Raw genomic sequence first — 23,307 nt, 5'->3', positions numbered from 1 at the left:
CCTAATATACTCATATAAACAAGTAATTACTCATGTTTTCTTCTTCATTTCTACTCTCACAGTTCTTTCTCTCCATGTGGATAACATTCTTTCCCTTCAGATAGTCCTGGATCATTGCATTGGTATTAGTAGCAAAGTTGATTACATATGATTGTCCCACATTGTTTCAGTTTCTGTGTACAATATTCTCCTCATTTTGGTTCTACTCATTTTGCTCAGCAAGTATGGAAATCAAGAAGTTTATTGTTCCTTATAGCACAATAGTATTCCATCACTATCACATGCCACAATTTGTTCAACCATTCTCTAGTTGAGGGGCATCCCCTCATTTTCCAATTTTTTGGCACCACAAGGAGCATGGCTATGAATATTTTTGTACAACCCTTTTTTATTATCTCTTTGGGGATACATACCTAGTAGTGGTATTGCTGGATCAAACTCCTTGTTATGGTCTATTGGCATTGTAAGGAAATAGACACAAATTTGTAGTGCTTAGTTTTCTTCAAATATTTTTGTATGATGGATATTAATGGTAGTGGTTTGGGCCATTTTACAGGGAAAAGGCAGCTAGATAATGGGGCTCTTCCTAATGTATAGCAGATTGGCATGCCTTTATTCTTCGGTAGTATTTTTATAGGAGGCAGTAAAGTAAGGACAGAATTAAATTAAATGAACTGCCCAGTCAATAACTGCCCAGCTGATGCTTATCAAGATAAAACATAACTTTTTTGAAAATTTTGCATATAAGATTTCACTGATCTGACACTAAGTTTCCTCTAAATCCTTGACCACATCCTCTGCCAAATGAGGACAAGGCACTACATTACTTATAAAGTCCTGTGCTGAGAACAGAGTATATACTTAATCAATGTGGACATTCCCTCAGGTGGCAAAGATTTCAACACTACATTATTTCTGCAAGTGCCTTGTCTTCATTTTATAGAAGATTTGGCTAAGAATTTAAAGGAAACTCTCTGTCAGATGGACAAAACCTTATATGCAAGGTTTTCAAAAGAGATATGGGCAAAGATGGCATGGAATGTCAAGCAAGGCATGGATAAGTTGAAATCTTTGCCACTGGAGGGAATGTCCACATTGATGAGATTTTATACTAGTATTAAAAAGGATTCCGAGAATTTGAGTGACTTGTTTCAAAGTTTATAGCTATCCATGAAAGCCCTGTGATTAGTGTTCTTTTTGTTATATCATCACCAAGATGCATTTATTCATGTATGGAACATGACAGTTTATCACATACTCCAGTTTTTAAAAATTAAATTTGTAAAATTTAGAATGTAGCAAATACCAAAAAAGAAAGGACATTTCTATATACAAAGTACAACAGAAAGATAGGTTTCATTGAGAAACCACAATCTGTTATGTGCAACTTGATTTCTGAAAAGTTTATAATAGTCAGTGGATAGAGACCTAGGCCTCAGACACTTCTAGCTGTGTGACTAGGCAAGTCAGTTATCCCCAATAGGCTATACTGCCTTAGAACTGATACTTAGTATTGATTGTAAGACAGAATGTAAGGATTTTAAAAAATAAGATGATAGAAAGAAAAGTATATTATAATTTCAACCTATTTCTTTCAAAGCTACTGTTCTTGTCTGTGTACTTCTTTGAAGTTCCTTCTGATTCCTTCTGCGAATTTTAAGATGTTTCCATGACCGAGTTTATTTATTTTAGAATATTTTTCCATGGTTACATGAATCATGTTGTTTCCCTCTCTTCCTCCCATCCCCTCCTGTAGCCAATGAGCAATTCCACAGAGTTTTACATGTGTTTTTGATCAAGACCGATTTTCATATTATTGATATTTGCTCTAGGGTGATCATTTAGAGTCTACATCCCCAATCGTATCCCCATTGACCCATGTGATCAAGCAGTTGTTTTTCTTCTGTGTTTCTGCTCCCGAGGTTCTTTCTCAGGATGTGGATAATATTCTTTCTCATAAGTCCCTCATAATTGTCCTGGATCACTGCATTGCTGCTAGTAGAAAAGTTCATTACACTGTGTTGTATCAGTCTCTGTGTACAATGTTCTCCTGGTTCTGCTCCTTTCACTCTGCATCAATTCCTGGAGTTTGTTCCAGTTCATTATTCCTTTGAGCACAATAGTATTCCATCACGAACATATACCACAATTTGTTCAGCCATTCTCCAATTGAAGAGGCAGTCCCTCATTTTCTAGTTTTTTGCCTCCACAAAGAGTGAGGCTATAAATATGGGGGTAGGGACTTCTATAGATAGCTGGAGGACATGATGTGGTAAAGAGAAGTAAATGCCTGATGTTGAGACATGTTGGATGGATTTCTTTCCCTCATATTTCCATGGCTTTGAGAGTTCCTAATAGTCATTCAAAAGTTCCCAATTGCTTCTCTTAACCATGTTTCTTGAAGTCCTCTGGCCATGTGAAGAATTCATTTTCAGGCCCCCCCCCCCAATTTTCCAATTTTTTGCCACCACGAAGAACGTGGCTTATAAATAATTTTGTATAAGTCTTTTTCCTTATAATCTCTTTGGGGTATAAACCCAGCAGTGGTATAAAATGCAGGCAGTCTTTTAAAGCCCTTTGGGCATAGTTCCAAATTGAATGGCAACCCTATTGATAAGTCCTCTAAAAAAGGAAAAAGATCACAGTCTATTTAACAAATAAATATGTTCAAATCAAATTCACACTTCTGACATGTTCAGAAATGCCTCATTTTACATCTTGAGTTCATTGCCTCTTTGTTAGAAGGTGTTAGGGGCAGCTAGGTAACACATTGGATAAAGCATCAAGCCTGGAGTCAGGAGGACCTGCATTCAAATTTGACCTTAAGATACTTAGATCTGTGACACTAGGCACTTTACTTAACCCCCGTTACTTAGCCCATATCACTCTTATGCTTTGGAATCCATGCACAGAATTGATTCTATGTAAGGGTTAAAAAACAACAACAACAACAAAAATCAAGAAGAATGGGATATTCCATTGCCACACAAGATTTGAGAAAATGATGGAGATATGTGCACAAATGTACTTTTATCTGCCAAACTTCCAGATCAGCTAAGCTATAGTGAAAAGAACACATATTTCCAGCCTTAAAAGCCTGGGTTTCACTGTGTAGTGCTACCATTTACTAGTTTTTTGAGTTACAGTGTCTGTAGAATGATAGTTATTATAATGACATCACATATCACATGGTTCTTGTGAGAATTAAATTAGATGTGAATTGCTTGGTAATCAAAGTGCTATAATAATATCAGTAGTTGGTAGATAACTTGTGAAAAACAGTGTCATAACTTCCTATTTTTAAAATGCTTAAGGAATTTGTATTTTGGTTCTGTCTTGTGCTAAATGAATATGGCCCATCCTAAACAGTTATTTTTTAAAAAATGACCCATACCATCTGTCTTAGAATCAATATTAAGAACTGTTTCCTAGGTAGGAGGGTTAATAAAGATTAGGCAGTGGAAGTTAAGTGACTTGCCCAGTAGGAAGCTTGTCTTTGGATACAGGAAGTCAAATTTGAACCCAGGACTTCTTGTATTTAGGCCTATTTAAAAAAGATTAAAAAAAACACGAATATGTTCTTTTTTCCCTTCATATTTTTTTTTAACCCTTACCTTCTGTCTTGGAGTCAATACTGTGTATTGGCTCCAAGGCAGAAGAGTGGTAAGGGCTAGGCAATGGGGGTCAAGTGACTTGCCCAGGGTCACATAGCTAGGAAGTGGCTGAGGCCAGATTTGAACCTAGGACCTCCGGTCTCTAGGCCTGGTTCTCAATCCACTGCGCCACCTAGCTGCCCCTTTCCTTCATATTTTAAGGAATTCTCAGAGCATGGCTTTGAAGAAAAGCTAATGTCCTCAGTAGATTCATAAAGTCACCAGTGCTTGACGCCTTTTCAAGTATTAAGAATCTACTTTGTGCTAGGCATTGTTATTAAAGTTAAATCATGATACAGTCCAAGATTTAAATCAGTATCCAATAACTACAACTATTATAATTTATAAAATAAATCAAAAGAATAGAAGTTCAAATCTAATTATCTAACAAAAAGTAAACCCATGTTTGTAGATTCCCCTGCTTGACATAAAGCCCGCTTTCCGAGCCACAATGGGGGGGGGGGGGAAGGAGAGAGAGAGACACAGACAGATAAAACTTATATCCTCCCTATGTTTGTACATAATGTGAGGAGGAACATGGGGAGCAAATTCTAATTATATAAGCCACAAGAAGTTTACATTTTAGAGGAGGAAGAGAGAATAAGGGAGAAAACATACAGATAACTAACTCAAGTTAGGTATGGGTGATGGAGATAAAACAGATAACAGGCATAGTGCTCTAGGAAAATTTGAGGAGAGAAAGATTTCTCCATATTCTCTTGTTGAAAAGAGTGGTTACCCAAAGATCTGGTTTTTCAAATAAGAACTCGCTCTTTAACAAAAAAATGCTGGGAAAATGGAGAGCAGTACGACAGAAACTAGACCAACTAGACCAGAAAATAGACCAATCTCACAACCCTATACTAAGATAAAGTCAAAATAGATATATTATATATATATATATAGATACAGATACATATAGATAGATAGATAGATAGATAGATAGATAGATAGATAGATAGATAGAGTGATACTAAATTGGGGGAACAAGAATAGTTTACCTGGCAGATCTTTGGAGAAGTGAAGAATTTATGACCAGATGCAGTAAGAGTAGGAAAAGATATAAAATGAATAATTTTGATTGTTAAACTTGTAAAGCATAATTTTAGCATTGTGACCTAAACTATATTAATTATTGACTGCCATGGATATCTCAAATAACAAACAAAAATTTACCCAAGTCAGTCTGGAAATTTATGGTGATTTAATTAATATAGTGGAAAGAAATTTAAGGAGGGAGAAGGAAAAGGGTGTAGAATTTCTCCTGCCTGGCTTGTGCTGGGCAGGAAGATTAGAGGCTCTAGAAGGTAAGGTTTTGGAGAGAAAAAGAGGATGTAATCAGCCTGAACTCCAAGAGGGCTCAGCCAAGATGCCTGAACCTGAATTAGCTCGAGGGCAAACTCACCGCCAAAACCCAGACAAATAGCTGCCACCATGCCAAGAGGGAATGCGTAGCATGATGCCAGCCAGGGATGCCTCTGTGGGGAAATAGGGCGAAGAGAGGAAGTGACGTGCCTTATATAGACGGTTTTACCTTATATAGACGGTTTTACATCACTTTCCTGTGTCTCATCTGTACCAATGATAGCTTAGCTTGACTTAGGACGACCCAGGGGTCTGTCCGCTGTTTCTGCACATGTCTGTTGAAGACCATTTTCTCAGATATTTAATCCTTGAGTATGGTGCAGACATTCCTGACCTTGTTAAACTAAGTAGGGTAGAGCAATGCAGAGTTCCCAAGACTTGATTCTGTTAAACCAAGTATCTCCATTGTTACTAATCAGGAAATAGCTAACTCAGATCTTCTAAAGTAAGGTCTGAGTAGGGTGGAGTAGTTTTAAAATTCACAAACTAAAAAGCTTTTGTACAAATACATCTAACTAAGATTATAAGGGAAACAACAAACTGGGGGGAAATTTTTCATAACAAATGTCTCTGATAAAGGTCTAATTTATAAGACTACAAGCTGTTCCCCAGTTGACAAATGGTCAAAGAATATGAACAATTTTCAGATGAAGAAATCAAGGCCATCAGGAATCATGAAAAAATGTTCTAAATCATTCTTGATTAGAGAAATGAAAATTAAAGCAATGCTGAAGTACCACCTCACACCTATCGGAGCTGTCAATATTGCAGTAAAAGAAAGTGGTAAAAGTTGGAGGGGATGTGGCAAAATTGCTTTGTTGGTGGAGTTGTGATCTGATCCAACCATTCTGGAGAGCAATTCTGGAGGGTTATAAAAGAATATATACCTTTTGATCCATCTGGTAGTAGCACTACTGCTTGGAGAGCATTACACACAATAATAGCAATATTAGACAGTGATTATCTGTGAAAACTTGGCTGCTCTCAGCAATGCAATACTCTGGGCCAATCCTGAAAGACTTATAGTGGGGAATGCTATTTACCTATCCAGATACATAAGTCATTTCATATGTGTTATAATCTAGTTTTCAATTTTAAAAATTATTTTTATGTCTGCATTTTATGAAAGTCTCTTGCATCTTCAGGTTAAATATCCTATATTTCTCTATCTCTTTATTTCTTGTACCTTTCTCCCCATGTCCAATCCATTTTTTTGACTTTCTGACTGATTTCAAAAACTTCTTTTTCAAAGATATTGCAGATAGTTAATTTATATTCCCTTTTTTGTTAAAGGTAAGGATTCTGTTAATTCACACTTTATAATAATTTGTTTTTGGTATTTCAGAAAAAAGCCAAAGGACAGGCTCTCTTTGACCAGATCATGTACCATCTGGACTTGATTGAAAGTGACTACTTTGGACTGAGATTCATGGATTCAGCACAAGTGGCAGTGAGTAAAATTTAATCTCTAGAATTCCATATGTAAAAAAGAGCTTGAGCTTTCAAATGATAATTAAATCAAGCAGTATTGTCTTTGCTGTGGTGTAGTGTGTAAAATAGTTGATCTTAAGAGTCAAGAAGACTTTGTGACCTTGGTCAAGCCATGTGACCTCTTAGATATTGATATAACTATGATTCTCAGGTATAAAGCAAATGCTAGTTGCATTGAGAGAGGATATGTCTTTACTGGGAATTCTGTATGACTGTGAGTCCCTTTTCTACCTCATTCTTCCTTTTCCTCCTCTCCCATCTTTTTACTACTTTATTTCTTATACCCATATTACTTTCTTTGTTTGAGTCTTTTTAAAAATTTTTTAATTTTTTTTTAAACCCTTACCTTTTGTCTTGAAATCAATACTGTGTACTGGTTCCAAGGCAGAAGAGTGGTAAGGGCTAGGCAATCGGGGTCAAGTGACTTGCCCAGGGTCACGCACCTAGGAAGTGTCTGAGGCCATATTTGAACCTAGGACCTCACATCTCTAGGCCAGACTCTCAGTCCACTGAGCCACCCAGCTGCCCCCTGTTTGAGTCTTTTTTTTCCCCTTTCAGATCCACTATGGTCTTTGTGGCCCATTTTGATCATTTTGTGCCCTTGATTAATTTTATAAAAAAATATATTTTTTATTCCAAACTTAAACACTAAATTCCTTTTTTTTTTAAATGGAGAAGCAGAAATTACGGCTATTAAATATAGCTTGTTTTTCCTTTTAATTATATAATACAGACTTGTAACTTTCAAAGTTGTCCTGCTTGTTTTTTTGTTTTTCTTGGCCCTACATCTGTCTCCTATTTATTTAAAAAATGTTCTCCCAGCAATCCTATTCCCCCCGCCCCCCTTACTTTTCTGTCCCATTCCTATCTTTTCTTTCTATCCACACCCCATTGGGGAAACACAGTCCTTATTATAAATATACATAATCATACAAAAATATGTGTTGGTAGCGTCTAAAAATTCATGCTTTATTCTACATCTTGAATTCATTGCCTCTTTTCTCAACTTCTTTGGAATGCTGGTTTGGCTATTGCATTGATCAGAGTTTTAAAGTCTTTCATAGTTGTCTTCCTAAATGATGTGGTTGTTATACATTGTTTTCTGGGTCTTCTTCACTTTACTCTGCATCTTGTCATAAAAGTTTTCTCAGATTTCTCTGACTTTGCACTTTGTAGTATTCTGTTACATTCATGTACCACATTGTAGCCATTTCTTGTTTTCTATTCACCCCCTTCATTTCTAGTTCTTTGGTATTGCAAAAAAAAGCTACTATAAATATTTTTGTACAAAAGAATACAAAATTATTGTTCACTGTATCATTTCATATAAATTTTCCCACATTTTTCATGCATTCCTCTTTCATTACATTCTAATACACTGCTATGTTCCATATTCATATATAATAATTTTTTCAGACATCCTCTACCTTCAGGGTGCTTTGCAGAATGATCTTTTTCTGAATAGAAACATATTTGTCAATTCTTGCTAGGTCAGATTAGGAATATAGGCCAGAGAATAATAATAATAATAGCTGGCATTTATAAGATTTTTTAGGTTTTAAGATTTGCAAGTATTGTCTCATTTTATCTTCACAATAACTCCATTTTATAGCCATATATGGAATAAATGACAATATCACAGAGGTAGTAAGTGGCTAAGACTGGATTTCAATTCATGGCTTTGGCTTCAGGGCTCGCACTATGCTCTGTATTACCTAGATACTAAACACTGTCTTTCTCTTTGAAAAGGATTTTGTGGCTTCAATTCATGTAGACCTTTTCCCAGGTGATTTAGAATAAATTCTTATTTCTGTGCCTTGGTGTAACAATGACCTAGTTAGCTTACAATTAAGAATCAAATAAGATTTATTTCTAGCTCAAGCTAAGAAAGTCTGCCATTCAGGTGAGAAGAATGGGTGAGTACAGGGGCAGATGACTCACAGCTTTCTATAAAAACTATAAAGGAAGAGGTATGATTAGTAAGTGTCACCTTTGTTAAGTTTATTGTGTTTAGAGCTGAGGAAATCTTAAAAGTCATCTAGGTCAAACCTTTACTTTATAGATGAGGAAACTAAGTCACAGAATTTATTTGCCTGAGGTCACATAGGTAGCATTAGAGTTGTGTCTGGAAAGCTGAATCACAAATAACTCCTATTTCCACAGTAAGCATTTATCATTTGAATACTTTTTTATTTTATTGGCATATTTGACATGGAATATCCACCTGTCAAACATTTCTTTCCTTTGAATTTTTATGATCTCTTTTGGTTCTCCTATACCTATCTTGCCTCTTCTTCTTGAGATCCTTTGCCAAAGTATTGTATAGACTTCCTAACTATGACTATCTCTGAGACTCTTCTTAATTCTTTTTTTTTCTTTAAACTAGACCTCTCCCTAGACTTCATCCATTGGTTCAGTATCCATTGGTTCAATTAATCATCTTTATTGATATGATCTTCATATCTAAGCCTATTCTCCCTTCTGAGCCTTAGTCCTGACTGCCTAATATAGTGCCTGTACATTTTGAAAGATAACAGTAAGCATCTCTAGCCGAATGTTTCTAAAACAAAAGTTAACCTTCCTTCCAAAATATACCCTCTCTAAATTCCTTATTGTTGTTGGGGTGTGCTATCATTTCCTTTCACCCCAGTTTGCAACAACAGACTTGTCTTCAGCTCTTCTCTTAGCTCTTCCATATCAAGCCAGTTCCAAGTCTTTTCTCTTTTATCTCCACAACATCGCTCACGTCACATAGCTCTCCCTCTGTTTTAGGACTGTTATAGTAGCTTCCCAGTTGGATGCTGTGCCTGAAGTAGATTCCTTCCCCAAGCCTTCCTCCATACAGTTGCCAAATTGAAGCAAAGAAAACACCCTAGTTCAAAATATTTCAGTGGTTCTCTGTTACCTCTTAAGATAAATTATGGACTTCAGGATTTGATATGTAAAGTCCTTCAGTTTGGCTCCAGCCTTTCTTTCTAGGCTTGTCATTCACATAGGTGCAAGGTGAATTGGATTGTGTAGATAGTGAAGATAGGCATTCAAGAAAGGCCATTCATTATGTGAAATCTTATTTCTTTTCATCCTTATCTATAACATTATGCATACCAAATTCAATTTGTCATTTGTATATGCTTTCTGCTTCCTTCCCTTTGCCCATGATGTTACTTATAGATCATAAATCTTAGATCTAAAATTGCAAGCACCTTAAGAGTCATTGAATACAGTTTTGCAAATAAGGAAACTGAGACACAGAAAGACTCAGGGTCACACAGCTAGTAAATGTCTGAGGTTGTATTTGAACTCAGTTCTATCCACTCCACTGTACCACCTGCTGCCTTATACTGATCATGTAGATTTTCTTTACATGGTATAGAAGTCAGCATGCCTTTCTGCACTCTATTTGAGCTTAGACAATCTTGACTTCAAGTCCATGCCTTCTCTACTATACCACATTGCTACTCCTTTCCTGTTTGTTCTTAACTTTTTACCTTTGACATCTACTAAGCCAAGTATTCAGGCATTGTTTAATGTCAGGAAAACTAATTGTAATGGACAATATCAATGACAATATCAATAACAAAAACAAAAAAGCATGATTATCTTAAAATATTTTTGACAAAATAAAACATTCCTATTAAAAAAAAATTAGAAAGCATAGAAATAAATGGAGCTATCCTTAAGATAATTTGAATCTATCTAAAAACTAGAGCAAGTATCATGTAATAGGGATAAACTAGAAACCTTCCCAATATGATCAAGAGTGAAGCAAAGATGTTCATTATCATCACTATTATTCAATATTGTACCAGAAATACTATAGCAATAAGACAAAGAAATTGAAGGAATTAGAATAGGCAAAGAAACAAAACTATCATTCTTGGCAGATGATATAATGGCATGCTTAGAGAATCAGTTAAAAAGCTATTTCAAACAATTAACAACTTTGACAAAGTTTTTAATAAAACAAAATAAACTCACATAAATCTTATAAAATAACTGTATCCAAAATAAAATACTCAGGAAACTACCTGCCAAAAAAACCTAGGAACTATATTAACACGGTTATAAAACACTTCTCACACAAATAAAGAAAAATCTAAGTAACTGAAAAAATATAAGTTGCTTATAGGTTGGCCAAACAAATATAATAATGCTTTTTAAAAAGTTATTGTCATCTTGGACAAACCTCTCTTTGTCTCAGTTTCTTCAATTGTTAAGTAACGGTGAGAACACCTACCTCAAAGGATCATCCTGAGAATTATATAAGAGAAATTGTAAAGTGCTTAGCACAATGCCCAGCATGTAGTAGGACCTGTATAAATACTTATTCCCTTTCCTTTATCTGTAAACTTTCCAAAAAATGGAATGGACTCTCAGTCAAGTCCTAGATGACTTCCTAGGGGTTCTTATCTGTGGATGAGGAAAGAGAAAAAGATGGCTCAGAGATTTTGCAGAATAGGTTATAAAGAGGTTTTAGAGGAAAGACCATAAAATTAGAAATTTAAAACTGGGACCTTAAAGGTCATTTAATCCAACCTCTTTGTTTTGCAGATCAGGGAATTTGAGGCAAAGAGCAGTGAAATACCTTGCCTAACATCACACAGGTAACATTTGGCAGAGCTAGTGTTTGAACCTAGATCCCCTGCCCTAAATCCAGAGTCCTTCCATTGCCCATGTGACTTTCTATATTGGTTATCTTGATTCTGAGCTGGAAATGTCCAAGCAGTAAGGAGAAAACCATGTATAGCATTGAGATAGAGTTCTAGACCTCAGAACTGCTTATGTGGAACTGACAAGTTCAAGTTACATAAATGGGTGATATAGCCAAGGGGCACAGTAGAATCTTGAAGAATGTAAGCAGAGTTATAGTTATAGGCCATAAAGAGCCGCCAGTTAGGGGCAACCAAGGAGCACAGTGGACAGAGTGCCAGGCCTGGAGTTGAGAGTACCTGGATTTGCTTCTGGCCTCAGATACTTCCCATCTGTGTGACCCTGGGGAAATGAGTTAGCCCTCATTGCCTATCCTTGCCCTTCTTTCGTAAGAGTTATTAATATAGAAAGTATGGGCTTTAAGAAAACAAACAAAAAACAGTTGAAGAGAAAACTGATCAGCTGTGTTATAAAATGTCAGAGAAGGACAATGGATTTTGTGCTTGGTAATTTCTTGGTAAGTTAGGGCCAAGCAGTGGGTCAAGTGGTGATAGGAATGAAGGAAGGCCAGATTGAAGGAGGGGAAAGTAGGTGAAAGTGAGGATTGAAAGTGGAGATGGGGTGACAGGTTGGAATAAAGATTTTGTTGAAGATATGGGAGAAATGTGCTAGTAGAGAAATGAAAGAAATTGAATATGGAATTGCTCTGATCAAGCCACTTTTCCACTCAAAAGAACTTCGCCTGCTTATTCTCTATTGTTTATTGGATATCAAGATAAAAATAAGGCATTTAAGAGTACACAACTTGGACCCAAATTAGGAGGTTTCTGACTAGAAAGGAAAGAGCACCAGCTCTGGAGTCAGAAGACCTGGATTCAAGTTCTATCCCTGCCATTACTTATCCCCAGTGCTATCTTTTTTTTTTTTAACTTTCTTTCTTGGAGCCAATATGTATTGGCTCCAAGGCAGAAGAGTGGTAAGGTCTAGGCAATGGGGTCACACAGCTGGGAAGTATCTGAGGTCAGATTTGAACCCAGGACCTCCCATCTCTAGGCCTGGCTCTCAATCCACTGAGCCACCCAGCTGCTCCCCTCCCCTGTGCTATCTTGAGTGTATCATAGCCTCCCTCCTCCAAAATGAGAGTATTGGGCTAGAATAGTGATGTCATTCAAATACAGGTCCCTGACAGACTGCATGATTCCCACAAATTGACATGATCTGAGTTATATTCTTAAATTGTTAATACTTCTTAATGACATTGTAATATGGTTTGGGTGTGTTACTTTGGAGTTTTGAGAGCAGTATATGGTCCTTAGCACCCCCAGACTAAAAGGTTTCTGAGATCGCTTCCAATTCTGGATTCATGATCCTTTGGTGTAGTTGCTTTTTCGTGCTTTTCCAGTCCATGTATTTTTCTAAAGAATTTGTACTTTGTTCCATTCCTGCTCTTAACCTGCTTTTTCCAATCTGTGAATAATCTCTTTCTTCAATATGCCCTCATTGAGTCTCACCCTTCATGGACCCTGTGCCAGTTGCTAGCTCCTCACTCAAATAAGCAAGCCTGCTGTTATTAAGTGTTGTGAGGCCCGTGCTAAGTACTGGAGATGAAAAGAAAGACCACCGTCTTACCCTTCTCAAGAGCCAATCAGTGAATATGCATTTAAGTGCCTACTCTGTGGTAGGCCCTGACTAAGCATGAGGCCTACAAAGAAAAGCAATAATAGATAGGCCTGGCCCTTGAGTAGTCTCATAGGAGAGACAACATGAAAGCAACTGCGTACAAACAAATCATGTGCAGGATAAATAGGAAATGACTAGCAGAAGGAAGGCACTACAAATTAAGTAGGTTTGGAAAAGGCTTCCTGTAAAAGGTGACATTTTAGCTGGAATTTGAAGGTCAGGAGGCAGAGATAGAATAGAGCATTCCATGCTTAGGGGATAGCCAGTGAAAATGCCTAGAGCTGAGAAATGTAGTGTCTTGATGGAGGAACAGCAAGGATGCCAATGTTGACTGGAATGAAGAGTGTGTATACTGGAGGTGGGATGGGTTTCTAAGGTCTAAAGAAGACTAGAAAGGTTAGAGAGAAGGTAGATTATAATAGGCTTTGAATACCAAGGATTTAAAAAAAAACTCTCGTCTTCCATCTTAGAATCGATACTGTAAAAATTGGTTCCAAGGCAGAAGAGCAGTAAGGTTTAGGCAACTGGGATGAAGTGACTTACCCAGGTGTCAAAGGCCAGATTTGACTCTAGGACCTCTTGTCTGTAGGTCCAGCTTTCTATCCACTGAGCTACTTAGCTGCCCCCCCAGCCCTTTATTTTGATGTTATGCTTGAGCTCTCAAAAAGAGGAGGCGAGGGAACAATATTAGCCATCTCTATCTTGGGAGATTGGAGGTATCAGGTCCCAGAAAATTATAGTCTTAAATTTTCCTGGGGTCGGACATAGTAGCAAATTGAATATTATTTATAAGAGGGGGATTCTAGCCTGCGGTTATAGATTTGCTGAAACCTCCCTACATCCTTTTGTCATAATTAATAAAGAATACAATCATTTCTAAACTTTGGTTTTGCATTTGTCATGCTTAATGGGTAGAAAAACAAATAGTAATTTTTAAATTGCCTAAAGGATGACAAGAAACCAGTTTCCTTTAATATGGTCTTCAAAATTACTCAGTCATGTAATTAGACTTAAGTTAAAAATAAAGAATTGTATCCACACCATATTTTGTGAAAAATGACTGAAAAAAGTGCTCATTATTAAATAGCACTTCTGACAATTTGAAAATATAAATCACTTCAATTTTATTCGTTAGTCTTAATGCTCTTCCTCTAATTTGGTTAGTAATATCTTCCCTACAGTAATACAGTAATATCTACCCAGGTTTTCAGGCACATAAACTTGTGATGAATGAACTGACAACTTTTTATTCTTAAGCAAAAGTGTTCCATAATACACTAATGCCCTTTTATTCATCTGAGTAATATATGGAGCATTTGTAATCAGCAAAGCATCTTATAAATATATAATAATCCTGACAAAAGCACTGGGAAAACAGTACTTAAGTGTTATCTCTAACTTCAAAATAGAGGTGTGGTTAGGAGTGGGAGGGAAGTAGAGAAAATAACTAATGGAGTTGGCTTTAGTTAGCTTCAATAAGAATAAAAAATACACCCCCCCCCTTTAAAACATTACAAAAAATATTATGTAATTAGGTAGTGCTTCATCTAATAATTTGAGCAAAATGGTGAATTTAGGAGCAGATTGCTGTTCTCTCCCCCTGCCCCCCCCCCCCCCTTTTGTCTGAAAGGTGAAGCGTGACCATTGTTAAAAAGACCGGGTCTGTAGAGAATCTAGTCAAAAGCCAGATAAAATGAACTAATTAAGACTATTTTGCTGCTTTTGTTGGTGAATAACCTGTATTTTGTGGGCAGCTGATAATATTATTTATGAACAATTTTTTTCACAAGGCCTTATTTAGTAGTCAGATTCATTGAAGTACAATATTTATAACCTATTTGGCACTTTCTTGGTTCACATTGGTTGCTAAGGCCTGCTGAATTTCTTGTAGTTTTATAGGTCTTTTCCTTTAAGGAAGGAGAAAGCTAGGTTGCCCAGTGGATAGAGAGACAGTCCTGGAGAGAGGAGGTCCTGAGTTTGCCAGACATTGCCTAGCTGTTTGACCCTGAAAAATCATGTAATTTCAGTTGCCTAGTAATATCTATTCTAAGACAGAAAATAACAATTTTAAAAAATGGAAATAACAGAGTGCTTAGTAAAGCTTTTCTATAGAACGAAATCATCCTGCCAGGATTTGCAGAAAAATTGGAATTTTATTGTAGCTATAGTACTTTTGGGGAACTTCTCACAAATTTGTATTGCTTAATCATTATAATAACTATTCAGTATTACTGTGTTAAATCTCAATTATTGAAATGCTATGTACTATCTGTAAACAACATAGAATTCTCTGCTAATAGATTGCTTGAGTTTCAGTATATTTTGCCAGTCCTTTTAAAATTAACTCTTAACTTAATAAAGACTGAGATTTTTCATAAGGATAGCAGAGTTGGGAAAAGGTCTTGATGTAAAGGGAGTTTGGTTTTGTCTTGAATTTTATTTAAAAAATTTTAAACTGAAATTTCAAATAAAATAAGCATTTCTATTTACAAAGTAGAATCCCCCCCAAAAGAGAATTTTGCATGAAACAGAATCCTTTACTTGACTTTCTTGTTAAATAGCATGTAACTTTCATTGCTGTGCTGTTTTTCTTTTTTCTTCTAAACTAAGCAAAATTTTAAAATCCTCTCCCTCATCTGAAAATAAGGGGTTGTCATTTGTTTCTATCAGCTGGAAGATTCAAAACCATCATGGAATAAAATACTTATAGGGCATTGAGAGTGTATCTTATTTATAAAAAGTAATGTTGAAACGCATTCTTTGATTTCTATTTTCTCCAAGGCAGTTAACTAAGTCTAAATTTGAATGTATAAAGTTATTAAGAGAAAATTAAACCTCTATTTTACACAGGTTTAATTACAAGAACTGACTTAACTTAGGACTGATATAGTGCTGAGTAATTATTTAGGTCGGGGAAAATTTCCAGTGCCTTAGACTATAGAATCTAAAGCTTTCACCTATGAAGTTTGCTTCTGTTGGGGGCCTTGAAATTACCACAAAAACAGCATGAGTAAAACATTAAAAATACATAAGAAAACAAAAAGTTCAGAACAGGACACAAATGACAATTTTGTTGCTACTGTATCTAAAAACGTGTACATGATAATTGATGGTTTTACATACAGCCCTTTCTTGGTTCTTTTTTATATATTTCAAAGTTCATGTTTATTGTTTGATATTTATAATAAAAAATAAAATTAAAAAATACCAAGAATATGAAGAATATGTATAATCAAGATTATGAAATAGAGTTAGTTTCTAGAGCTTACTCATTAATATATATGTCTAAGACACTGATCACATTGATGATTAGTTGGGCCCAGAATTTCAATTGGAAGAGTATACTCAATTGCTTTCAGGAAATTTCAAAGCACTTAAGTGAACTAAATTCTTTTTTTCTTTTAAATAGTTTTTTTTTAATTCTGAAATCCCCCCAAAAGAGTATTTACACAAACACAGTAGAACACAAAAAATGGATTCTCCCCTCAACTTGATCTGGTAGATTCAGTGAAACCTTGAATCTCTTATTTTTGAACTTCTCCCATAAACAAGGGCCAGTCTTTTAAATTAGCATTATTTTATCAGGATTGTTGCATGACTGTAAGTCATGGAACTAATCTGTAAAAAAATAAAAAATGACTACCACACTGAGTGCAGTGGAAAAATCCACAAGAAACAAGAATAGGCTGCAATGTATGACAAATGAAGATTTGGAAAAGAAATGGAGTAAAGAAAGTCATTAGGAAAATATATGAATGGAATAGGGCTGGTCTTATCCTGAAGGTGGCCTGATTGGAGCTCCAGTGGTATCCATGGCATTGCCAGCATGTGGAACTGCAATATAATTGCGGGAAAACAAGGACCCTAGTCAAATTAGAATGGCCAGATATAGATGGATCTATATTTATATTGTAGCAAACATGCAAATCCATGAGATTATAGATTCAGTTGAGATGTTTTAGTATTCATGAAAGCTGACTTTTAGTTTATATTGTGCTGCTATCAGTTATTTACAGATGATCAACAGGGTTCAAATCAATTAAACAAGATGAATGTCTTATAAGTTATACACATATTAGTTGTCTTAATTATTAATCTGGGAAAATGACTTAACTTCTTAGCGTTCCCTGGGTGGCTCTTACTTGTGAGTTGTAGAGGACTTGCAGATTCGTATCATCAATATGATATCGCACTTTAAGTCTGGGCCCCCACCAAAGATAAAGGTCAATATAATCTACAAAGCTTCTGTTGTCTCTTAGTAAAACATTAATAGATTGCCTTAATATGTTGAGGGTTATACATCATTTTACACACATTATCTCATTTGATCCTCAACAACCTTGTGCAGCAGGGTGATATAGATTTTTATAGATAAGGAAACAGACTTAGAGCACTGATTAGAGAGAGCATTCTATAATAGAAAGCATTGACTTAGTTTGGCTTTAGAATCAGGGTTTGTATCCCAACTTTGCCACTTAACCCTGTGGCCTTGGGCAAGTTCCTCAACTTCCCTAGGCCTGATTTCTCATCTGCAAAATAAGGGGGTTGATTGGGGTGACTATAACCTGTAAGGTCCCTTCTCTCATTTAAAAACCCTTGATTCCAAACCTTATTCTAATATACCTTATACCTTATACCTTAAAAATATTACATTTTAATGCCTCACCAAATTCTATCTTAGAACAAAGATAATAAATATATTGTTTTATATCTTGAGATCATTTTAAATATTTGGTCCCTCCTCACTTTAGGTTATAATTTCCAGAGTGAGGCACTATTTCTGAAATATGATTTTATTAACTCCTTTATTTTAATTTCATCCACATTTCCCCAGAAATCTCTTTCTCTTCCAAGAGAGCCATCCATTTAACAAAGAATAAAAAAGGGGAGAAGAAAGTTCATGAAAAAAATAATGCATTAAAAAAGTCTTTAACATTGTTTGTGCATTGTTCCACATCCTTAGTTTTTTTCACTTTTGCAAAGTAGGTGGAGGAGGCAGTGGTTATATGGGGAAGTGTTTTAATGAACGCAAATTTAAGAAATAGTAAGTGGAAATGTTTCTAGTAAACAATCAGATGAAAATACATGATTTGCCTGTAAAATTTACAAAGATCTGGTAAGACATTGTGTAGTGTCTTCTGAATTCACTAAACCTTTTTAAAGAAAACAAATTTAAATACAGTGAATTCTCTGTCCCCAAAAGGTGAAATACTTTTGTAAAAATCTTTTCTAGTCTGCTTTTTATTTCCTTAGTAAGTTTTAATATTCCTTATAAAGAAACCTAAATGATATGCACATTTTTTTAAATGGAAAGAGCAAAGGAAATTCAATGAAAAGAGGTTCCATGTTAACAGAAAGCCAAAACCTATTAAGTACTAATGATTAAAATCTGGAACAAATGGACGTGCAGAAATAACAAAAAGCAGATCATTTGCCCAGTGGAATTATCCTTTTTTTCTTGTACTAAAGTCATATTTAGCTTCAGAATAAAAATTAAAGCTTAAAAAATGTTTAATTGCTTGAGGAGCCAGTATTTAAAGTGGGGTTGGTTGCAGTGATGACTGAGCCTTTTCAGCTTTAAGCATTTAATTTGAGTTTATTAGCAGACTTCCCTTTATTAGTTGAAAAAACAATTTTGGTTTTGTTATTCTGTATACAATGTGTAATTTGGGAATGTTGTAATTATAAAATACTTATTTCTGTAAAACAAACAACAAAGAATTCTAGAACAAGAAAGAATTCCAGTTTATCACATTTCAGACCTTATTAAGATGTGAATAACTAAAATTTGTCCTTATTATATTTCAGTTTAGGTTGTATAGGAGTTTTTTTTTTTAATGATCAACATGATTGTTGGAAATGAGATTAAAAGCAGATTTATTCCTTTATAAGAAAGTATAATGAAGGAAGCTGGAACATATATGGTTCCAAAAGCTATATATATCCTCATCAATTAGAATGAAAATACTTTTGGCATAATTTAAACACAAGTCTTAAAGACACTGACTTAAGGAAAGTACTCTCAGTGCCTGTCTCTACTCTAAACAGCTTGGGTCTGGAATGTGGAGGAGATGAAAAAAAACAGACTTGAGAATAAGCAAACATGAACTCCCAGCCCTTCTATAAGAGAATGTCACTTGGGAATTCTTCCACTTCTGAATCTGATCTTATTTTTTCATTCTTAAGGGCTTTTCTTGAAGAAAGATGATGATGATAATAATGGAAAAGGAATAATTTCAATTATCTGGCAGCCTCCTTTTCAGTTCCTGATTGAATTTTATTCCTTGAAAAGACTGGATTTCTCTTTCTTCATTTCTAAACATTTAGAATACAGCATGTTCCTTGTAATCTGATAGAATAACATTAAAGAAGATTACTGAAAAGAAAGGTAAAAGCAAATATGTAAAGCCAAGTTTAACTATAACATTTTCCCCTTTAGAAAGGACAAGTAAGTAGTCTCAAGTAATTGACCCCCCTCCCCCCAGTAACATTCATATAATGCTTTAAGCTTTGTAGAACAGCCTATATTTTAACAATCTTTAAGGAAGTGAATACTATACTGCAGGTTCTATTTTTTATAAAAGAAGAAACTGAGGCTCAGTGAAATTAAGTGACTTTCCTGAAACCAAACAGTAAGAATTGGTGAAATTCAACCTCTGGTCTATCTTCCCTGAGTCTAATATGCATGTACTTCCCACGTTCAGTTCTTTTTAAGTGTTACAGGAATGTAGGGAGCTGTGTTTGTGTGTACTCTTTTTATGACCTGTTGCCCAAAGATAGGACCTTTGAAAATCATTCTTTGCCTCATTGTGTCTAGGAATTAGTTCTGTGTTTTCAGATAGAGGTTATGTTAGCAGCTCTGCCAAACTGAAAAATCTTCAAATATGATTCTGAAGAATAGTGCCTATTGTTGAGGGAACAGACTAACAGAAAAACTCCTTAAACTGTATCTCCTCAAAAGAACTCCCCCCCCCCCCCAACCTTTTTTCAAGTACACATCTTCCCCTGACTATTATACATCTAATGAGGTTCTCACCTCTCTAGTCATTCAGGTTTAAAACTTCCACATTGTCTTTTATGGTTTTCCTTCTCATCCAGTTGGCAGTCTACTTCCACTTATATGGATCTTTCACATCATCCCCTTTTCTCCAATCACACAATGACCACACTTGTTCAAGTCTTTACCCCCCTTCTTATCTGTACTTAACTTCCTAATGGGTTTTCCTGCTTCTGGTTTCTCTGTACTTTAATCCATACTCCTCACAGCTACTAAAGTAATTTTTCTAAAGCACAAGCCATTCACATTGTTCTTCTGTCCCCAAATCTTTGGCTACTCTTGTTCCCTTTTGGATAAAATAGAAATGTCTGCTTGACATTTAAAACCATTTGCATTATGGCTCTTGCCTACTGCTTCAGCATTATTACACTAGTGCCCTCAACATACTTTGTTTTCAGGTGATGTGACTAACATGCCATTTCTTGACTTTGATTTTCTATCTTCTTCTGTGGTTTTTACATAGGAAAACCTTGTTGTCTTAGAATATATTCCTTCAAACCTCTTAGAAGATTTAACTCAGTTGCCACCTCTTAATCTTTCCCTCTCATATTCTTAGTTGTTGGTCTGTGTCTCCCCCCCCACCCTGTTATTTTGTATGTGTGTGGTTTTTTTTTTTTAATCCTTTTCCAGTAGAATTAGAGATTAAGGACTGTATTCCAGTGTAATATATGATCAGAAGGAGGTCACACATTTACACACTGGAGAACTGGAGAGAGAGGGTGAGAGAACTGAAGAAATGGAGAGAGGGAAGAGATTGGTCCTCCCCTTTCTTCCCCTTAGGGAAGATAACACAGTTTGTCTTCCTGAGGGACAGAAAATGTCTCTTCAGATTGTGTTTGGGAGGTGGAAGTTAAGGACTGGAGAAGGTCTTAGAGAAATGACCCACTACCTCCCTTCTTGATCATAGCTGTGTTTGAGACGAAGATACATTTCCTGCCTCTGGTTCCTCCCAATATCCCAACTTCCACCTTTCCCTTTGAGACCTAGTTCACTCCTTAGCCCTGGTCTTGAACTATTCTTCCTTTTGGGGAAGAGTATGATTTCCCCCCCCCCCCCCCCCCAATATTCAGTCTCCTTTGATATCAGAAAGCAGGCAAACTTGATCTAAAGGGTAACACTTTATTCTTGAGGACACACAGGGAAGGGAGGATGAGGGTGTTTGGTTGAGGAAAGTGGGAGATAGGAATCCCTATAGATTAGGGGACCCCCCCCCCCATCCTGAGGGATTTAGGCTGTGGTCTGCCTGACTCTCCTTTGGTCATTTGTTGGGTTTGTCTTTCCTCCTAAGCTAATCTGGCTATGAGTTGAAGTTCAGGACACTTTGGGGAAAGAGAAATCTTCTTAGTATAAAGTCCCAATCTACTTTTGTCTTCAGTTGTAACCGAAGATTCAGGGGTTCACTTGAAGATAGTCTGTGTCCAAAGGGATCCTCCGTCTCAGAGGTCCTCCTCTCAAGACCCTCCATTCCAGGAGAGAGCTGATCAGAAGTCAAGTTTTGAATCCTCTCAGCTCCTCTGTTCCTTCTGGAATCTTGAGTCTTCCTTGCCCTTCCCCTGCTTGGGCTGTTCCTTTGCCTTGCTGGATCTGATTTTTTCTTTTCCAACTTCTCTCTTACACTCGGTACCTGTGCACATAATATATACCTTAATACATGTGTGAGATCAGTTCAGTTGAATTGGCAGGTACTTCCTGCAAGATCTGAAAGCATGTGAATTGAGAGTTTACATGGTTTTTTTTGTATCACATGAATTATTGATTTATTTTTGAATATTTATTCAATACTAAAATAATACAGTACTAAGGAAAAAATCATTCTAACCAAAGGAACATTCCCCTCCCCCCCCATAGGAGCATTAGATTTGTAATAAAAGTATTTAGTGTCTACAATAAACTAGAATAGTTATACAACTACACAAGGAAAATCCCTAAGTACATTTCTATACCTTTCCTGAATTACTAGCAACCCCCTAAAGAGTAACCCTTAAAAAATAATGTTCAAAGAGCAATCTGACAGAGTGAAAATAAAGTTATCAGCATTATTTAAATTAATACATGCTATAGGGTAGCTAAGTGGATTGAGAACCAGGTCTAGAGACGGGAGGTCCTGGGTTCAAATCTGGCCTCAGATACTTCCTAGCTGTGTGACCTTATCTATTACAGGTCACAGGAAGGCGAGAGCTATCAGTTAGCTAGAATTCCAGAGAATAGAGAGAGCAATAGGGTGAAAGAAGTAAGAGGAGACATGGATAGCAAAAGATTAATCAGAATACAACATTTTGAGAGGCTGTGGCACGGGATTTCTTCATAGGTCTAGACAAAATCATGATGCAATTTACATGGAAAAAACAAGTGGCAAAGGATCAAGGAGTATACTGAAGTGAATAGCTGTTGAAAAATGTCTTATACTTTTCAAACACATTAGAAAACTAATATTTGACCAATAAAAGACAGAAAACAAAGATATTTTATTGACTACAGTATACATTGAATAAAATGAACATAAAATATAAATATTTTGAAAATTTTAGAAAACAAACTGGGGAAAAGCATTTATTATTTAATAAAGTGCATTGGGAAAGATAATGCATCTCATTCTAGTGAATTATAGCTTTATGAAAGGCTTAGATATAAAAAAGTATTTTAGAAGAAACCTTGAAAAGTATCTTTTCACACAGCTTCATGTTCTTAATGTTTTTCAATTCAACAAAAAGGAGTCAGTGAGAATAGAATATTCTTTCAAAAAATTTTATTTATTATTTATTTGGTTTTTAGGCCCTTACTTTCATCTTGGAGTCAATATTATGTATAATTGACTCCAAGGCAGAAGAGTGGTAAGGGCTAGGCAATGGGGGTCAAGTGACTTGCCCAGGGTCACACAGCTGGGAAGTGTCTGAGGCGAGATTTGAACCTAGGACTTACCATCTCTAGGCCTGGTTCTCAATCCACTGAGCTACCCAGCTGCCCCCACATATGACTTTATCTTGTGAAGGATAGAAACTTCTTTTTCATATTTGTCATTAATTTACTGTGGACACTGGGCAATTTGCATTGCATATCTCTTTTGTAAAATATATTTATTGTAGTCTACCAAATGGATATGTTGAAATTTTTCTTTTAGCTTCATTTTTGCTGTAAACTTATCTTCTTGACATGGGTATATTCCCTCTGTCAGTGTAAATTGACACCCAGGGATGTCTATGTTAAAGACAGTCTTAGAAGCAAAATACTAATTCTTATTAAAGATGAGGCTTATCTTCTTTAAGAAGAAGGTACAAGATAAATGCTAGTTATTTTTATTGTCTAATACTTTAATTTTTTTTTCTTTCAGCATTGGTTGGACAGTACAAAAAGCATCAAAAAACAAGTTAAAAGTAAGTTGTGTTTTTTTTTTTTGTCTTTTGGGGACAATTT

The 23,307-nt window shown here is 35.8% G+C and overlaps 1 protein-coding gene across 3 annotated transcripts in view; it reads left to right on the top strand.

Moving 5' to 3' along the window:
* EPB41L5 (erythrocyte membrane protein band 4.1 like 5) overlaps nt 1-23,307 on the top strand; it is a 142,539-nt gene that overhangs the window by 34,394 nt on the left and 84,838 nt on the right. For all 3 annotated transcript variants that reach the window (XM_016433586.2, XM_007494052.3, XM_007494053.3), the window contains exons 3-4: nt 6,364-6,468; nt 23,225-23,267. In XM_016433586.2, coding sequence (XP_016289072.1) covers nt 6,364-6,468; nt 23,225-23,267 — 148 coding nt within the window. The remainder of the gene's footprint in view (nt 1-6,363; nt 6,469-23,224; nt 23,268-23,307) is intronic.

The sequence above is a fragment of the Monodelphis domestica genome, chromosome 4, assembly GCF_027887165.1.
Source record: "Monodelphis domestica isolate mMonDom1 chromosome 4, mMonDom1.pri, whole genome shotgun sequence".
NCBI classification, from domain to species: domain Eukaryota; kingdom Metazoa; phylum Chordata; class Mammalia; order Didelphimorphia; family Didelphidae; genus Monodelphis; species Monodelphis domestica.
This window is presented reverse-complemented; position numbering and strand designations above follow the sequence as displayed.